The following is a 20,510-nucleotide window of genomic DNA, read 5'->3' on the forward strand; positions in this document are numbered from 1 at the left end:
GGTGAGTTATATTGTTTCTCTGCAGAGAAAATACTGACTGCTTTATTTCTACACTGCATACCTCCCAACTTTTGAAGTTGGGAGGTCGAAATGCCACGCTCCCGAAAAGGGGGCGTGGCATCAAGAAACGGGGGCGTGGCCTCACAGGGTGACGCAACCTCCGGCCACGCCCCCGTTTTCGCCGCTCGTCGGCGCTGAATAGATGCTGTGCGCATGCGCACAGCGTCTGTTCTCGGCAAGCTGGGGGGGCTCCCAACTGTCCCCCCCCACCGCGGGACAATGGCGGCCCCGGGCGGGACGCGGGAACGTCCCCGAATATCGGGACGTTCCCGCGGAAAGCGTGACAGTTGGGAGGTATGCACTGCAGTATCTCACTCTGAACTAAAACCCAAATCTAACTCTCTCTGCACAAGTTACATCTGCCCCACCTGCAGTGCACATGGTTTTGTCCATTTGAGAAGGAATTTTCCTTTGCGAGTGAACCAGAATAAGGGCCTTGGTTAACTGCTCAAGCATAAGCATTGCGTCCACCTCAGAATCAGGTTATGTCCATAAAACGACAGCATTTGCCCATAATTACCACATTTGCAGTTGCACTGCTGACCAACATGTATGCCCCTCTGTAAATGATCCTTTATGTCAGAACCTGCAAATCTTTCCAGCACTTTATTTCAGACATGGCAAAAACATTTTTTAGCAAGTCATGCGCTGAGTCTAGTCGAAAGACGCTTTGACTTCTCTCCCGTTCAGAGGCTGCGTGGGCCGATAGTTGTTTGCCAAGTGCAGGGGATCCTCACATTCCATAGTTGAGAAGATGCTCCGGAATTTCTCCATCTGTCACAATAATGTAATGAGCGGAGAAAGAGAAACATGAAATACAGCATGCTGTCTTTATACACTGACATTCTTCCTGGCTTGACTGAAACTGATCTTCATTCAATCGTTTTCTGTTTACTGTATACTCTCCCCCCATCCTAATTCCAGTAGTTGATACCAATGAGTTATAATCAGGTGGATTGGAGGGAAAATGGGGACTGGACCTAGTGACACAATTCAACCCTCTATTTATATATGCACACCTTGCAGCATGTTGCTGTGCGGGGGCAGCAGGATCTAATGATTGGCCAGGCGTGAAGCTTCGGCGCGTGCCTAAAATTTTTGGGGGCATGGCCTTACGATGGGGGGTGGGGCCTATTCCCACAAGGGGGCATGAGTAGCGGTTCTCTGAGCTGGGGATGTGGAAACGCCCCCCAAAAATGGGAAATTGCCATGAAAAGCGGGATAGTTGGGAGGTATTCTCCGAGAGTGGAGATTTTTAAAGTAGGCGATCAGAGGGTGTACCACGCACCTGCTGCCCTTGCAATAGAACCCACTGTGTGCCAAGCAGTGAGTCCCCTATAACAGCTGCCAGCGGATATAGGCCCTGAATCAGGTTGTCTCGTACCGAATTTTCAGCAGGGTTCGATGTTGCGGGTCTGCGTATGCCTATCGGTGAAAATACGCATGTGCAGACCCGCAGTACAAATGCCTACGGCGAGCATCACATTCGCCGAGACATTTGCACACAGCAGTGAGGACAGGGGGCATGCAGGGGGCTGGAGCATGGTGAGAAAAATGCTGGGCGTTCATATGTAACCGCCGAAGCCAGTATGTATTTGCGAATGGGTGGCACAGTCATCTGGTGGTCGCCGACCATTGAATGATTTTTCACCCTTACACATGCAAGCGAATGTGGCCGCTCACACGGGTGAAGGGGGAGTGAGTTTGCACAGCCGGCGGGCGGTGTCTGTCCGCTCGGTAAGCTGCTAATGTATGCAGCCTACCGAGTCAACGTGAATCACCCTGAAATTTTGGTGATATATTGTACTGGCACAGGAGGATCTGTGACAGAACCTATGCGTTCTTCTGTGCATGCTACAGCAGGTATGGGGGGTGGCCCCATGTGCCATTCCTCTTACAGCTCCATACAATACCCGGGATGGGGTGCGAGGGAGAATTAATCACTGTGCATTATCTGATACTGTCTGCAGTGCTCGGTATAATACAGTCCAGGACAACAGTTATATTGGAGGTATCATTAACCCAGGAACGCCATATTTTTATGCCTCCGTCTTCCTGTCAATCAAACTGAAACTGCTATTCGTCCGCATATTAATTTGCAATTTTCATGCTCGATGTCAAGGCGGATGCAGCACATGCGCAGTAATTCGATAATTGCCCGAATTGCCATTTCCCTAATAAGCGATCCATGTTGAATTAGGCCCACTGCTCTTAAATGCCATACAAAATACTCAGGGCAGATTTATTAAGCTTGGTGAAGCGATAAAGTGTTTGGTTTTTATCACCGGCCAATCAGCTTCTAATTGTGAAGTTATAGGCTTGGCTTGAAAAATGCTAGGTAGGAGCTGATTGGCCGGTGATAAAAAACAGACACTTTGGGGGAAATTTACTAAAGGAAATTTGTAAAAAAAAATAGGTGTATTTGTATTTAGAAATACACTTATTTTTGACATTTACGATTCCGAATATACGGCAATTCGTATTCCTATTGATGTGCTATCAATACGATTACGAATTGCCGTATTTTCGGGATAGTAAATGTCAAAAATAAGTGTATTTATAAATACAAATACACCTATTTTTTTACAAATTTCCTTTAGTAAATTTCCCCCTTTATCACTACACGGAGCTTAATAAAACTACCCTAAAGCCCTAAATAGTACAAAACACACTATAAATACAAATAATTTCTCCTACATGTAAATTGCTAGGAAAGCTATCTAACACTGGACACAATGATATACAGTACACAACATTTATGGGAAATGTTATTGGTTCAAAGCAGACATGAAAGGTGCATTTGTCACCAATTTCATATTAAGGACATATGTCCTCTAAAGATGCTTCATGCTGATTCTTGATCCTATTCATTGAATCAATTTTAAAATGTGACAGTTCAGCAGGATGGTGAATCTACAGTGACAGCTGTGAAGGGCGAGATGTGAATGGTGAGCTGGAGATGTACATTTCAAAACATTCATTTGATTCAGTGCTCTACGACAATGGCACCACAGACATGTTCATTGCCATTGAACTAACTGAATTTCTAGCATGTTTTAATTGACCTTGATTCTGAGGGGTACATTTACTAAAGGTTTTAAAAATGAATATGTGATGTTGCCCATAGCAACACATAAGATTCTGCCTAGGATGTTAGAATCTTATTGCTATAGGCAGGATCACCTTATTTACCCTTAGGGCTACAATTTTCTGAAAATGGATATAATTGGTTGATTTGATTGGTTGCTATGGGCTCTAATGGGATGCTAAATACAACATTACAATAGACCTTTTTATTTTTAGAACCTTTAGTAAATAAATATACACCTTAGTTTCTTCTATTCAAAAATTATATTAAAGCAGACTATACTTGTATACTTTAGAAAACTAGAATCATTGAGATTACAGCAGAGTGCACTGTGCTGTAATCTCCCTGATTGTATCACACTCTGCTTAAAGCAGGCATGTCCAAAGTCCGGCCCGGGGGCCAATTGCGGCCCACCCTGTCATTTCAAGCGGCCCGCAGCCTCCAGCCAGAAGCGGGTGGAGCATCAGATGGTGAAGGTGGGGCCCCGGCTAGCGTGCCTTTACCTTGGTGTCTGCAGCAGTGAGGAGGTGCCGGCCACCACAGTGAGATGTGTTTGGCATCTTTTGGGTGAGTATGCATCCAACCCCTGCAGCTGCAATTGTATATCACCCTCCTCCGCAATCACAGTGACAGCAGTGTGTGGGGAGGGGGTGCAGCAAGGGGAAAGCTTGCTCCCGTAACATGCAGAGTGGAGGAGGGCGGCAGCGGGAGCCCAATCATCTCCTGTGCTTGCAGTTCCTGCTTGGCCTCTCCGTCCTCTGGCTCACACAAGATGCTAGGAAACATACAGAGAAGGGAGGGGGCAGGCAGGGGGACATACAGTCAATCGGGGCAGAGTGGGGGACATACAGTGAAGAAGGGTCAGACTGGGGGACATACAGTGAATGGAGGCAGTGATGGACATTCAGAGAAGGGGGGGGGGGGGGGCAGGCTGTGGGACATAGTGAATGGGAGTCATACAGTGAATGGGGGCAGATTGGGGGACATACAGTGAAGGAGGGTCAGGCTTTGGGACAAACAGTGAATGGAGGGTCAGGCCTTGGGACATACAGTGAATGGAGGCAGTGATTGGCATTCAGAGAAGGGGGACAAGCTGGGGGACAGAGTGAATGGGTGCAGAGTGGGGAACACCAAGTGAATGGTGGACATACAGTGAAGGAGGAGCAGGCTGGGGGACATACAGAGAAAGATGGTCAGGTAGGGGAATATACAGTGGAGGGGGCAGAGTGGGGGATATACAGTGAATAGGGGCATTCTATCGCTAACTACTCCTCACCTCTGAGGTGAAGTACTCCCAATGACCACTAGAGGTCACTCGATGGACCAAATTACTCCTTAACAGAAAGCGAAAGCAAAATGATCTGTTTCAAACTTGCTGGATATGGAGAGAGGGAGCTGTCAAGACAGAGATTGGAGGTAGAATAGGAACTAATTAACAATATATTAGATTGATATTAACATTACTGTCTGTAATTTGGGGTTTCTTGTTTGCAATTATATATTAGGTGTGATATTTCTTTTATTCTCATTCAGCATAGTATACTGTGGCATGGACAGCATATTTCCACATAAGAGTAATGTGAAAGATCCAGTCCAGGCTTTAGAGCAGCAGCAGGAAAATTAGATCCAATCCAGGTTTCCTAAACTGATTTGATCAAGGTTTGGCTGATTAGCAGCACTTGTGGCTTCCTGTTATATGTGTGTCCAGGGCAGGAGGTCATTGCTTCCAATGCTGAAAAGCAGCTGGGTGATATGCGGGTAATGTAATATTACGTTAGGTGCTTTGGAGTGTATCCTGACTGAAATCTATGGAAACTGTGCAATGCTTTAAACTTGTTTGCCGAGCTGTTAACCTGGTATGCTGTTTACCTGGTACAAAATAAAGACCCAGACTTCATCTATATCCAGTATATGTGATTCCTTGTAACAATACATGATTAATTAATCCCCATTGCAACACATGATTAATGTGATGCCTATGCAATAACTTTCAAATGCAATTTGACCTTGTGGGAGTTCATCCATAAGCATATAAGTATGTTTTCGGTGTATTTAATGTTATTTTATTGTGAACATTAACTGTCTGTATCTTGTATCTGTATATTTATTGGGTGTGCTGTTTTCCATACCATTATAGCATTAGGCAAATCAGTATGGACACCAGATACTCTAATTATACAATTGTGTTTAACTACACAAAGATAATTTACAAAAATGCTGCTGCTAGTGAGTCACAACTCACTAGCAGCAGCATGCTATGGATGAGTGCACACCAGCACAGAAGACACTGTGTGATCATGTGGTGCTGTCTCTCTCATGTCAGTGGTTCCCACAAGGGATATAAGTAGAGTTGCCAGCAGGGATTACTGAGCAGGTACAGTAAATAACAGTGATTACAGCAAATCACTGTCCTTGCACATAAGCTCCTTAGTGGCACCCCTGACAAAATCTGAAGAATCCGGGAGATTAGAAGTACAATGCCAGACAACAGAGATATATGGCAAAATGGGAGCTGTCTGTGAGATGCTGGAGGTTAAGCAACTAAAGTATGGTGCAGGTACACATTTTAAGAAATTACAGTGATCAAAAAGCAGAGTTGCACTGTGCAGCAGAGCCTTTATAAAATCTCAGGCTGGGGCTCTCATAAGATTCTAGGCAGATAAGGGAACAGGTATGCTGACTCTTCTCTGTCTTCCATCTTCTCTGTACAATATCTATCTATCTATCTATCTATCTATCTATCTATCTATCTATCTATCTATCTATCTATGACTATGTACTCCTCACTTCTATGAGGTGAAGTACCGCCACTGACCCCTAGAGGACACTCGACAGACCAAATGACTCCTTTGTGTACTAACAGATGTCAGAACAGAAAGTAAAAGCAATTTTTGCAGTGACACTAATCTGTTCCAAACTTGCTGGATATGGAGAGAGCGAGCTGTGAAGACAGATATTAGAGGTAGGAGCAAATAGGGATTAGGGATGGGGTGAAGAGATTGTGGACTTACAACTGTCACAGCTCAAAGTTAATGAAAAACGGTCACAGCTCAAGTGAAGGTACATTGCAGAAGCCATTATTTTGATGGGATTTTAACTAGTATTGTATATATAAGTACTCTGTGACTGGTCTGTGTACAAAAAAAATAATTGTAGAAAAAGATGACAAGCGATAACCTAAACATTCTACCTGTTCCGAGCTGACTGTGATTGGTTCCCTCAAGAGCAGCCAAGTCACACATTCCTCACATGGAGGGGTGGTGAAAGAGCCTTGATACGTCCAATAATCCCGGGATGTAGGGAACAGAATTGTAGGGTCAAATTCTGTGAAATGAGCTTTCTTTCCCTAGAGATGAAATGAATACATTCTCACTGTGTAATCACTATAACAAAACCTTTTATTAATACGAGACAAATACACTTTATCCATAATTAGTTAGTGTATAGAGCAGGCATGTCCAACGTTGGCCCTCCAGATGTTGTGAAACTACACATCCCAGCATGCTTTGCCACAGTTTTTCTATTAGACAATGCTAAAACTTTTGCAAAGCATGCTGGTATGTGTAGTTTCACAACATCTGGAGGGCCAACGTTGGACATGCCTGGTATAGAGCATTTCAGTGCAGTAAATCAATCTACATATCCAATATATCCTACCAATAGCGCCTCTCTCACCCTTCTGTCTCTTGCCACTTTATCCCACTGTCTTCTCTGTCTCCTCTTCTCTGTCTCTCCCCCTGATGATGTGAGACATGTTTGTACTTGCACATGTCCCGGATCTTGTACAGTATACTGTACCTAAGATCACAGCTACTGTACCCATGGTCGATAATAGGATTTTTGTCAACCAAAGCCATGCAGTAATTCATACACCCACATCACATGTGCAGCCAGAGCCGGATTAACAATGGGCCTGATGGAGCTATAGCTCCAGGCCTACTCTCCAAATAGGCCCATTTTGTAGCTGAGGGTCAGGGCTTTCCAACGAGACCAGCCCCGCGTCGCTAGCCCCCTGGGAACCGGAGATACCGCAAGGCAAACCTGGAACGTTTTCCCCATAGGATAACATGGGACCCGCTAATTCCGACCTCCACCCGGTTCCAACAGCTGCCAGTTCCCCCTACAGCATCACAGAAACTCGAGGTTGATCTCAGTCTAACCCAAATCGCTGGGCCTTCAATCTGATACCTGGCCCATATGGGTTCATTGGTTCTAGCGATATTGCAGGTAAAACTATTTTTGGTACTTGTTTCCTAGCACGGCCACAATCTTGTGGATCGTGTACCTTTAAGTTAAGGTACACGATCCACACGATGGACCCGATTTACTTTGAAATCAGGTCCATTTTGCCGGCAAAGGTACAATATCGGGGGCATCGCGTCGGTCGGGACCATTAACATTGGTCCCGACGCGACCGACGCGATGCCCCCGATTTCCCCATAGGCTTCAATGTTAAAATATTTTTTAACATTGAAATCGTGAGGATCGCGTCGGTCTTGTGCCATTATAATGGCACAAGATGAGATGGACTTGATTAAGTTCATCTCACCTTTAAAAAAATGTGAAAAATGTGAAATGGGCCAATATGACCCATTTCACATTATAGATGTCCCCGTCGTCACCCCACGATAGATGCCAACCCGAAGCGTGGCGAGCGCAGCGAGCCCGCGAGGGGCGGCGGTGCGCGTCCTCCGACCTTTTCATTCCCCTACTATCCACGTCGGCGTGGAGTTGAGAATAGAATAGTGTGGCGAGCGCAGCGAGCCACCGAGCCCGAAGCGTGGCGAGCGCAGCGAGCCCCGCGAGGGGACGCGTATAAGTTCACAGGTATACGCGTCCCCTCGCCACGCTTCGGGCTCGGTGGCTCGCTGCGCTCGCCACACTATTCTATTCTCAACTCCACGCCGACGTGGATAGTAGGGGAATGAAAAGGTCGGAGGACGCGCACCGCCGCCCCTCGCGGGCTCGCTGCGCTCGCCACGCTTCGGGTTGGCGTCTATCGTGGGGTGGGGTTTACGTCGTTAAATTTGGGGGGGTAGGGAATATTTTACATTGAATCCAATGTAAAATCGGGTCCCAGGGACCCGATTTACATTTCATTCAATTAAAAAATCAGGTCGAAAATCGACCCGATTTTTCCGACACGACCACCCCGATGTAAATCGGTGTGGCCGTGCTAGGAAACAAGTACCCTATTTTTTTTTTCGGTACTTATGTAGTATCTGGGCTGCCGATTTTTTGATTGTATGCCTTAAGTTAAGGCATACAATCAGATGCGATGCGATGCGATATCGCATCGCATCGCATCGCATCGCATGCGACCATCGGATGCGATGACCCGATTTTTCCATAGGAATCAATGTTAAAATGGACTGAGTCCATTTTAACATGGAATTCAATGGGAAAAAGGGGTCCTTTTCATACCCCTACTATCCAAGTGGGCATGGAGTTGGATATAAACCTGTGGCGAGCGCAGCGAGCCACCGAGCCCGAAGCGTGGCGAGCGAAGCGAGCCCCGCGAGGGGACGGTATTCTGTGTCCCCTCGCGGGGCTCGCTACGCTCGCCACGCTTCGGGCTCGGTGGCTCGCTACGCTCGCCACAGGTTTATATCCAACTCCATGCCCACTTGGATAGTAGGGGTATGAAAAGGACCCCTTTTTCCCATTGAATTCCATGTTAAAATGGACTCAGTCCATTTTAACATTGATTCCTATGGAAAAATCGGGTCATCGCATCGCATCGCATCGCATCCGATGGTCGCATGCGATGCGATGCGATGTACCCGATTTAGAAATCGGCAGCCCAGATACTACATAAGTACCTTTTTTTCATTTCTGAAATGTAATTTCATGGCTGTTCATGTTGTTTGAGGACAGATTTCTCTAGACCCAAACGGCCCAGTTTCACGGGACCAAAATCATTCGAAGGCTACATGTAAATGGGTCAGTTGGTTCCGAAGATATAGCTGGTTGTTTAAAGGGGGGCGGGTGGTTTTCTCTCCCCCTCACACCAGAAAATGCAGGGACTAGTCTGGTGTAAAAGGGGCCAGTCCGAGAATGTCCCTGCATGATCCTGGGACCATATTCCCTGCATTTTTTGGTATGAAAGGGGTATTATTTCAAATAGTTGCTCTGAATACAGCAGGGCAGCCCCCTACTCTCTGCCCAGCTGTCAATGGCTGTCATTTCTGCCCGGCGGCGACTGTCCCCCAGTTACCGCGAGCATGTATTCCCCCTTGGCAATGAGCATGTAATCCCACATGGCAACGAGCATGGAACCCCTGGCAATGAACATGTAGGTAAGCAACACTTATGTAGCATAATTTTTAATAGGCATTATGGTGTTTGGCATAATACGTAATGGAGATTATGGTGTGAGGCTTAACATGTAATGGGCATTATGGTGTAAATTTTTACTGTGCGCCATATTGTGCATTATTGCTCAATTTGTTTGGTATAGTGCAGGCATGTCCAAACTATGGCCCTCCAGCTGTGAAACTACAAGTCCCATCATGCATTGCCACAGTTTTGCAATTAGGGAATGCTAAAACTATGTCAAGGCTTGCTGGGACGTGTAGTTTCACAACAGCTGGATGGCCACTGTTTGGACATGCCTGGTATAGTGTGTATTTTGGCTCAATCCATGTGGCAAAATGTGAATTTTGCCCTAATCTGTGTGGCATAACGTGAATTTTGACTCAATCTGTGTGCCATAGTGTGAATTTTTGCTCAATCGGTGTGAATTTTGTCTCATTCCATGTGGCATAATATGTAAGAAGCAAGTACAGTATAAGGGGTTACTATTGTGTTGCATGAATTGTATAAGGGGTATATGGTGTGGTAAACTTAGGTTACCACATAAAAGGTGCTGACATATTGTCTACCAAGTTTCGGTTTTCAGTATTTTTTTATGACTGGAGTGCTGCCTCACCCCGCAAGTATCTTAGGAAATCTGCGTCCTGCGGGTGCACCTTTGGAGGGCACCCACCAATATATCTCCCTGCATTTTTCCTATGCCAGCCCCCTGCCTTTTCCAGGCATATATAATTAGTTGAAAGTATTTACACAAATACAGACACACCCATGAGCAGACCACCCAACCAGAACACTGGTCACGCCACCCACATTATTAGGTGCTGGCCACAACCCCTATTATTGCGCATAATAGGCCCTTGATCATTTTCAGCTCCAGGCCCATTTAGACCTTAATCTGGCTCTGTGTGCAGCGCAGATAGGAAAAAACTTTATTGTACCAGGTCCCTCTATGCCTGCACCAGAGTTTTCACGTTCTTTTGGTGTCATTGTCGACACCTGAGCAAGTTGACCCTGAATTAGTGTACCGTGTCGCCATGCGAGGGTCGGGTGCCTTGCTCCGCTAGCGATGCCCAAGACACACGTGGTTGGAAATGAATGAAAAGTTCAACCCCCTGCAAATAAAAATTGTCAACCTTTTCATGTGCCAACCTTTTGCTTGTGTTAACCTTTTTTCAATGTCGATCTTGTGCATGTCCCCTTATTGACTGTTGTCCAGCCATACGGATACCAACTGTAACATGCAGAGTTGAGCACAAGTCCATTTGTGCAGTGTATTTTGAGGTCTAACCTGTGCACATTATTTGGAACCAAGTATACGGGTGGTGCATATGCATCTCCATCTGCAACTGAAGGGACAGAACTGAGGTGTAAAAGAGCAGTGGCAAATTCAGGGGAGGGGGGCACATGAGCCGTGCCCCCCCCCCCCATGTCTCTCCCCCAATTCTTGCACTTGCATGAAGGGGCAAGCAGCACCATTGTCAGCAGCATGAATAACTCATTACAGTATGCTGCAGCAGGCTGTAACAATGTAGGAGGTGGTCCAACTGATCCAGCCCCTCACTCATGTTTCCTCCCCCTACTCTTGCCCCCTCTTCTCTGATGCTGCTGTTGCCAGGGCTCGACGTTACGATCTAATGACCGGCCCAAGCTCAAATACTAGTAGAGAGGACCTGGCCTGCTCTGCTGTCGCTGATACTAACGGGGGACTTGCTACTGCAGGAGACTGCAGCTGACTGCCCCACTGAGACTTTCCCTTCATGTCCCAGTGAACCCAATCAGACAAATTGACCAATTTTACTTCCACGTATAGAGACCTCAGATACCCTCTACCTCTACTGTTCACCCTCTGCCAATCACACCGATCACACTCTGCTTTGCTATTTTACCCACTGTCCACCCTCTACCACTCCATCACTGTCTGCTTGTCAGCTTCTTCCCATCCCCCTCTGCCTCTCTTTGTTTCCCCATAACGCTCTGCTTCTCTCTGTCACTCATTGCTTATCACCCCCTTCCTGTCAATCTTTCTCCATCACCCTCTACCACTCCCTTTCACCTACTCATAGTCACCCTCTGTTTCTTCCTATTACCCACTGTTACTCATTGTCACCTCTCCCTGTTACCTTCCCTTCGTCATCCTCTGCTTCTCAGTAACCACCTGCTTGACCTGACATCCTTTCTCTCTCCCCATCACCCACTGCCTCTCCATTCTCTACATCCACTATCCTGTAATGCCATGCCTGCAGTAAAGCCCTGGTGACGTGCCCGAGGATATAGTCCTCCCTACCCCATGTTGGAGGTGTCCACAGCTTTCTCTAACCAGGAAGATCCAGAGTAGGGGCTGAAAAAATAAGGCTATATAAGTGTTAGTCACAGGTGCCCTCCTGGCCTGGGGATGTCTCAAACATCCACAGTTTGAATTTTCATATGGTGGACAGAGGAGCTGGCGATGAGCAGAAGAGAGGGCAGTTCCAAGTGGAGTCTGAGCTGCAATATGAATAGTGCAGTGTCACTCCCTACGGTAGGTAGGCCCCCTATCTGTCTGGGTCCGATATTCCTGCATCCCCCCCGATGGTGGCCCTGTTTGTCTAAAGGGTTTATTTTATTACATACTTTTGTCTTTATACAGTCCAGACCTTCTAATATCAACTTCAAATGTGGCTTGGCTTTCCCGATCTGTTGCAAAAAAGGAAATAACATTAATTGAGAAGAGTAATGACACTGTTGTTTGAGATGCAGAAAAATGAGTTGCCATTGTGCTTGAGCTGGAAGTGCCCTGCGTCTGTTACATGTGGGTAACCAGAAAGTGGCAACACAAGATGTGATAATGACCACGCTTCCAGCTTACTGTGCTGCTTACTGGAAGACACTGATATACCCCACTGCCTCTTTTTTAATACTTACCTCGTCCCTCGGTGTAGACGGCGGCCATCAGAATCCTTTTCAGCGGCATCCCCGGGGATGCTGGTGAAGAGGATTACGATGGTCGCTGTGGACACCAGGGGACACTGTGGACGCCGGGGTACCATCAGGGCACTGCCAGGAGACCAGGTTACTATGAAAAAAAAGAATTCTGAAATCCGCAAAAAATCCTTATTCAAAATGCTTGTGGTCCCGAGCATTTCGGATAAGGGATACTCAACCTGTATTATCATAATTGTTTAGGATCATAGATTCTACAATATCAGCAATAAAGCGGTATGCGGTCCTTGGGTCGACAATGTCTAGGTCAACAGTCACTCGGTCAGCCACTAATGGTCGACAGTGACCAGGTTCGAGACAAATAATGGTCAACATACCCTTGTGACAGATGGTTGACACAATCTTAGCGCTGACATGGTCAACATGAATAAGGTCGGCATGAGTTTCTTTTTTTTTTTTAAAGTGGTTTTTCATTGAGAATATCCTTGGTAAAATGTGAGGGGGCATACGTCGACATAGACACCCCAAAAATGTAAAAAACTCATGTCCACCTTATTTATGTCAACCATGTGGATCTTCTGTTAATGGCAACAAGGGTTTAACTACCATAGGTGCAATGGGTGCAGCTGCTATGGGGCCCAGAACTTAAGGGGGCCCATCTTTATTGTCTAAGTAATATGTTTTACATACATTTATTACCATCAGTTGCTAAATAGGGGGCCCTTAAAAACTTTTGCTATGGGGCCTATGAATATCTAGTTACGCCACTGAATGGCAACCTAGGGTATTTCGACCATTCTTATGTGTTGGCCTAGTGATGACCTAGACAATGTCTACCATCTATATCACAACCCATTAAAGCAGTGCTGTATGTATACTGTATATCCAGCTCTTGTAAAATAATATTTTTGCCCATTTTGCTTATGTTGTAGATTTACAGGACACAATGATACTACTGTAGCTGGTGTACGTGCTTATTGATTGCTTTGTATGCAGTGTTATATGTATCAGTCAGACACAAAAGCTGGCACCTACTTTTAAGAACACAGAGATTATAGCCACTCCATCCGGCTGTTTCTTCGCTTCTGTTATATTGTCATACTTTGAGTTCCAATGAACAAATTGAATCTAAAATACCAAAATATCTGTTTCAATTATACAAGTACGTTCATTTCATTTAGTATTTTAAAGTTCTAATTCAATTTTGTTATAAAATGTTAAAATTGAACCCTGCAGAATAAATATATGCGCTATATATATATATATATATATATATATATATATATATATATATATATATATATATATATATATATATATATATATATATGGAGATTGGATGGCTGCGGCACTCCTCCGGTCAGTGGGTGTATACCTGGTGCCCCCCACAGTGGATCCCCTAGGGGTTTCAATATGTAGCGTGGTGGGAGCGGCGGCACTCAGAAAAAATGACACAAACGACCTGGATAACCCCAGGTTATCCAGGTCGTTTGTGTCATTTTTTCTGAGTGCTGCCGCTCCCACCACGCTACACACATATACATATATATATATATATATATATATATATATATACGGCAAAGTTGGATTTAGGGACCTGGGGGGACCCCCAAAGAAACAGGCGGCACTCGATTAGCTGGATAAGTAGAATCCAATTTTATTTGCAGGTTTCAGACAAATACAAGCATGTTGCCAACGTTTCAAAGCCGGTGCGGCTTTATCAACAGGGCTTGTGCAGCGAGAAAGTGCATGTAGTGCTGTTCTTTTCACAGCACTACATGCACTTTCTCGCTGCACAAGCCCTGATGATAAAGCCGCACCGGCTTTGAAATGTTGGCAACATGCTTGTATTTGTCTGAAACCTGCAAATAAAATTGGATTCTACTTATCCAGCTAATCGAGTGCCGCCTGTTTCTTTGGGGGTCCCCCCAGGTCCCTCAATCCAACTTTGCCGTTTATACATCACCTCGAGGAAGGCACCTTGGCGTCTTCCCTAGTGAGGAGAGTGCCAGTCAACCAACCAATATTATATATATATATATATATATATATATATATATATAAATCAGCAGATAGACCGGCACTCTGTGCTGATAGCCAGGTAACTTGCCCTGGTGCCTTCTCAGCTTTGTAGGTAAAGCAGGAATACAGGAGACTGTGGAGCGGCACTCAGGAAATAAATGTAGCAATAATCGACACTACAATGTCGTCAGTTTCAACGTTTCAGTGCTCTGTTTTATTGGCACTATCCTGACGATAGTGCCAATAAAACAGAGCACTGAAACGTTGAAACTGACGACATTGTAGTGTCGATTATTGCTACATTTATTTCCTGAGTGCCGCTCCACAGTCTCATATATATATATATATATATATATATATATATATATATATATATATATATATATATATATATATATAAAACAAAACTAGATAAAGCGGCACTCGGAGACTTCTGAGTGGTGAAAATGTAAAAAATAAATAAAAAAGTTAAATGCACAACTTGTCTGATGACGGAGCCGCCGTACTTCAAAACTTTACCCGGTACTTGTTTCCTAGCACAGCGCCCATCGCATCGTATACCATAACACTAAATAAGGTATACGATGGTATGCGATGCGACACGATGTTGTACAATAAAATATTGCATGGCATACGATGCGATCGTATACTATTTTTGATTGTACAAGCACCCTGATGTGAAATGGCCCCCCATAGTAAACGCCACCCCCAGGATCAATGCCAACCCGAAGCGTGGCGAGCGCAGCGAGCCCGCGAGTGGTGGTGGTACGCGTCCTCCAACCTTTTCATACCCCCACTATCCACATCGGCGTGGAGTTGGCTTTAGATAGTGTGGTGAAGGCAGTGAGCCACCAAGCCCGAAGCGTGGCGAGCGCATCGAGACCTGTGAGGGGACGCAGATTACGAGCCCGAAGCTCAACACGCAGTACATACATGCAATACATGTAAAGTAATCCGTGCCGCCTCGTGGGGCACCCTGCGCTCGCCACGCTCGGTGCGCTCGCCACACTATCTAGAAATCAACTCCACGCCGACGTGGATAGTCGGGGTATGAAAAGGTCGGAGGACGCGTACCGCCGCCCCTCGCTGGCTGGCTGCGCTCGCCACGCTTAGGGTTGCCATTGATCGTGGGGGTGGCGTTGAGTATGGGGGGCCATTTAACATTGTAAGGACCCATCAGGGTGGTTGTACAATAACAAATCTTATACCATCGCATTGCATGCATTGTATGCGGCTATATGGCATGCGATGCGATGCGATGAAAGTATTGAAAGATGAAAATATTGGCACTGTGCTAGGAAACAAGTACCCTTTACCCTTTTGCCAGCACATGGATTAAAAGTAATCCACTTGTTTTTACCACTCAGAAGTCTCCGAGTGCCGCTTTATTTCGTTTTGTTATATTGGAGGCACCAACACCTCTTCTTTGATGGCACCGGAGCCAGCTATTGTGAGCATCCACTATAAGTCCTGAGTGCCGGGCCCTACCCTATGGCTGGTTTCACACACTCCGGCTCCTGCCGGATGGTGAAATCACGCACGGCCAGGGAGCCGTGCCGCACACACTAGTTTATCATGGAAGGGATGGCCACAGCCCGGCAGCCGTCCCTTCCAGTGGCGGGATCCGGCTGCAAGCGTGCGGCTGGGTCGTGGCCGTCCCGTGTGAATGGACACAATAGTGTCCATTCACAACTAATGTGTGTGGCACGGCTCCCTGGCCGTGCGAGATTTCACCATCCGGCAGGAGCCGGAGTGTGTGAAACCAGCCTATCTATCTATCTATCTATCTATCTATCTATCTATCTATCTATATATATATATATATATATATATATATATATATACTATTGTAAAGCGCAACGGAATCTGATGCGCTATATAAGAAACTGTAAATAAATAAATAAATAGTGAGAGAGAGATAGATATATAGATATTTTTATTTATTATTTATTTATTTACAGTTTCTTATATAGCGCAGCAGATTCCGTTGCGCTTTACAATAGTAGATAAAGTGATGGTGGTAGCGGCACTCAGTTCCAAAGTATGAAGAGATGCTTAATCCCCACGTGAAGAAATACAAAGCAGTGCCCTCCGTGTATGTGACAAAAGCCACTAGTAATCCAGACTTTGATGAACGGCGGCACTCGCAAAATAGTCAAATCTGAAGCAGAGCTTAAGCCGAGGTTTTGCAAGTGCTGCCGTTCATCAACGTCTATATATATATATATATATATATATATATATATATATATATATATATATATATATATATATATATATATATATATATATATATATATATATATATATATATATACATACACAGTTTATATATATATATATATATATATATATATATATATTGTTGCTGATATAAAGACTTGCTGAATAGCACAGAAGCATATTAAATAGATATATGTATTATTTTCAGTACTTCTCCGGAATATTTCAGTCCATCTATAACATGCTCAGAACCCTGGTCATCAGAGGAACCCCAGTGAAACTGCAACTGGCGAAGTCTGTACGTTCCAGTTAAGGGTCCGTCCTTGATTACTAATGAACAGAAAAAGAATAAATTAGATTTACATATGATAAAAGAAAACTAAAGTAGCGCCTGATCAAGGGTAATTGTATCATTAAACAGATTGCCTGTTTTTATTTTATGTAATATAAATATATTTATCTTAAAAAGGGGCAAACAAATTATGTAAAATACCCACAACAATGCAGAACATATATTTATATTTACTCGTTCCTATGATTATATAATTGGACTATTTGGATAAGGACAAATTTTGATTCCAATTGCCAGCACAGTCCAGTATATTAAGATTAACCAGAATATTCACCTTTGTGGGAATAAAATGGTATATTCCATAAATCGGAAAACCAAATGCATTTAGCTGAACTTTCATGCAGCTTTTTCAAAGGTGATGCACTAATACCCCTTTCACACCAGAAAATGCATGGACATTCCTGGGAATATTGTGCCTGGATGATGCAGGGACATTCCCGGGTTGGCCCCTTTCACACCGGGCTAGTCCCTGCATTTTCTGGTGTGTGAAGGTGGCAGGAAGGAGGCGATTACTCACCCCGGTTGCTGGTCCTTGATGCGGGCCATGGATCCACACAGGCGGCGGGCGCAGATGACATGTCAGACGCCGGGTGCAGGTGACGTAGCTCTGCGGCGGCAGTGATGGCGCCGGAGAACTGCGTCATCTTCATCTGCCGCTGTCCTGTCATTTGCGCCCGCCACCTGTGTGGATCCCAGGCCTGACAGCACACCGAGGACTGGCAACGTGGGTAAGTATCCCCTAGCCCTTTCACTCCTCGGTGTGCTGTCAGGCCAGGGATCCACACAGGCGGCGGATGCAGATGACAGGTCAGATGCCGGGTGCAGATGACGCAGCTCTACGGCAGCAGTGATGGCGCCGGAGAGCTGCGTCATCTTCATCTGTCCGCTGTCCTGTCATTTGCGCCTGCCGCCTGTGTGGATCCCTGGCCTGACAGCAAACCGAGGATCGGCAATGCGGGTAAGTATCCCTAGCCCTTTCACACCGGCCAAGTCCCCGGGTTGAACCCAGGAACAACCCTGCTCCATGGCCCGGGAACCTTTCACACCAGCGCTTGTCGCGGGCCCAACCCTGGAAATTTGGCTGGTGTGAAAGGGGTATTATGTGGGGTACACACCAAGACGATTTGGCCCAAAATGAGCCAATTTAGATACAATCTCGACCAATTGTATGTAAATTGGCCATGTTTTGGGCCATTTCGCTGCCGTTTTGATGCGATCCCGATCCAATGCTTGGCCCGCGGGTCTTTAGGTCTTTTCTGAGATCCTACCTGCAGCAGGTCGGATCTAAGAAACAACCATTGTAGTGGGTGCGGGTCGCGATCGGATCGCGGTCACATCAGGTGCCTTTTCTGTGCGGGTTGGCGGCGGATCGGCGGCTCCGTCAACTCGTGAGCGGGTTGTACGTTTCTGTGATGACTCGCTCATGAGCAGCATCGTGCTGGTGTGTACCCAGCATTAGGAACTGGATTAGTTATCTCTTTATCTAACAAAACAAACCCCAGACTGGCTTGGGGAAATAACAGGTCCTGCTTTGGGCTCAGATTTCTATCAGTTGTAAAATTTTGGGGATAGTCAGTCCAATGCCATAAAAATGAAAAAAAAAAAAAAAATATATATATACAGCGCTTATTTCGATGAAGAAAATAATACCATTCAATGGTTGAAGTATCATAAAACTTTTATTTATAAAAGCACATAGATAGGTCTAAATGCAACTTAGTAAAAATCTAAATATGTAAGTAGCAATGTATTGAAATCAATGTGAAATGAATGTCTCTCTTTTACAAAGGTCCTTCCAAACTGTAATGCCCATTACACATTATGCCACACACCATCATGCCTGCAACACATTATGCCACACACCATAATGCGTATTACATATTATAGCACACATCATAATGCCTATTACATATTATGCCACACACTGTAATGCCTATTGCATATTATGCCATACACAAAAATGCCCCAGGATAAGGCTTCTAATTACACGTTTCCAGGTGTTTCACAGCATAAGATGTATCTTCTCTTGGCAGCACCAGTGTTCCTGGCATTTCCGGGTAATGCTATATATGCAATTGCGCAATTATAAATTTTGCACCCTCAATAGCGTTTTAGTGTAACTTACACATAATGCCCCCTATAGCGCCACTTACACATATAATTCCCCCTGTAGTACTGCTTACACATATTATTCCCCCACTAGTGCCGCTTACACATAAAATCCCCCCTGTAGTACCGCTTCCATACATATTTCCCCCATTAGCGCCATTTAAACACATAATACCCCAGTAAGTGGTGCTTACCAAAATGCTCATTGAGAGTGGTTATTAATACCCTTTTTAGACATACTACCCGGAATTTTAGCTGTCTAAAATCCCAGGTCCATTGCAGGTGCGAAGGACCCCGGGATTTTAGATGACTAAAATCCCGGGTAGATCCATTCAGACATACACTAGTCCCAGGATTGTGCGTGTGCACATGAAAAATCCCAGGATTTTGCTGCATGTCTGAAAGGGGTATAACTAGTAGATAACCTGCTGATACAGCAGTCAACTATATATATAAAAGGCTAACAACCACAAAGATTGTAAGCTTGCGAGCAGGGCTCTCCTACCTTGTTTGTTTCTACCCAGTTTGTTTAATCACTGTTGTTTCCAATTGTAAAGCGCAACAGAATATGCTGTGCTATATAAGAAACTGTAAATAAATAAATAAAATAAATGAGGTGAAGTACAGTACCACCACTGACCACTAGAGGCCAATCCACGGACCAAATGACTCCTTTGCAAAGCTCTTGGGGCCTTATTCTGATCGGTGCGGCCAAACGTGCGTACGTTCGCCATTACCGCACGCTAGCCGTACGCGGCCGTTAGGGTTAAGTCCACCCACAAATCAGCCGCTTACGTACGGGCAGAAATAACGTAGAAGGGGAGTGCCGTACAAATGAGCGTACGGCAACGTACGCGGCCGGCCCAGCCCTTACACTCCGACAACTGGCGTACAACTGAGCGTACGGCGCCGTCTACGGCCGTCTTTCCTCCGTCTCCCCACCGACTTCTTGCGGAGATCTGAGCGTACGCCAGCTTGCACGGACGGGTCCCTATTGTTTTCAATGGAAAACTCAGCTTATGTCACCGCTCGTGAGAGTGAGCGTACGTCCGTGCACGCTGGCATACCCTTCACATATATGGACCTGCAAATCTTGCCTCTCAACTACTAATCTGACAATTGATTAATTAATCTATTTGTTATTCAATTATTGTTTTCTATTAACTCAATTGTCTACCTTAATAAAGACCTAATAAAACTACATTTTAACCCACATTACATGTATATTTGTGATGTTCTAATGTGGCATTTTAATCACTATCTATGTGTCCCCATATTGCTGTTATTTTTACATCAAGTAATGTTGGTGTTTCTGTATATGTACTAAATTATGTCCATAATTACTTTGTCCACAATGTGTAACATGTATACCTACCCTGATGTTATGTGTGATGTTGTAATCGAACAACATTAAAAATTCAT

At 45.1% G+C, this 20,510-nt stretch overlaps 1 protein-coding gene across 4 annotated transcripts in view; it reads right to left on the bottom strand.

The window, feature by feature from the left end:
* Positions 1-651: 651 nt before the first annotated feature.
* The window catches only part of LOC146080281 (carbonic anhydrase 3-like), a 77,701-nt gene continuing 57,842 nt past the window's right edge, over positions 652-20,510 (bottom strand). For 3 of the 4 annotated variants that reach the window (XM_083187362.1, XM_083187364.1, XM_083187365.1), the window contains 5 exons: positions 16,839-16,957; positions 13,418-13,510; positions 12,074-12,136; positions 6,339-6,494; positions 652-834 (listed from right to left, as the gene is read on the bottom strand). In XM_083187362.1, the coding sequence (XP_083043488.1) occupies positions 715-834; positions 6,339-6,494; positions 12,074-12,136; positions 13,418-13,510; positions 16,839-16,957 (551 nt within the window). In that variant the 3' untranslated portion in view covers positions 652-714. The remainder of the gene's footprint in view (positions 835-6,338; positions 6,495-12,073; positions 12,137-13,417; positions 13,511-16,838; positions 16,958-20,510) is intronic. The other variant, XM_083187366.1, reaches the window with a different exon arrangement.

Source organism: Crinia signifera, chromosome 5, assembly GCF_055691185.1.
Source record: "Crinia signifera chromosome 5, ASM5569118v1, whole genome shotgun sequence".
NCBI classification, from domain to species: domain Eukaryota; kingdom Metazoa; phylum Chordata; class Amphibia; order Anura; family Myobatrachidae; genus Crinia; species Crinia signifera.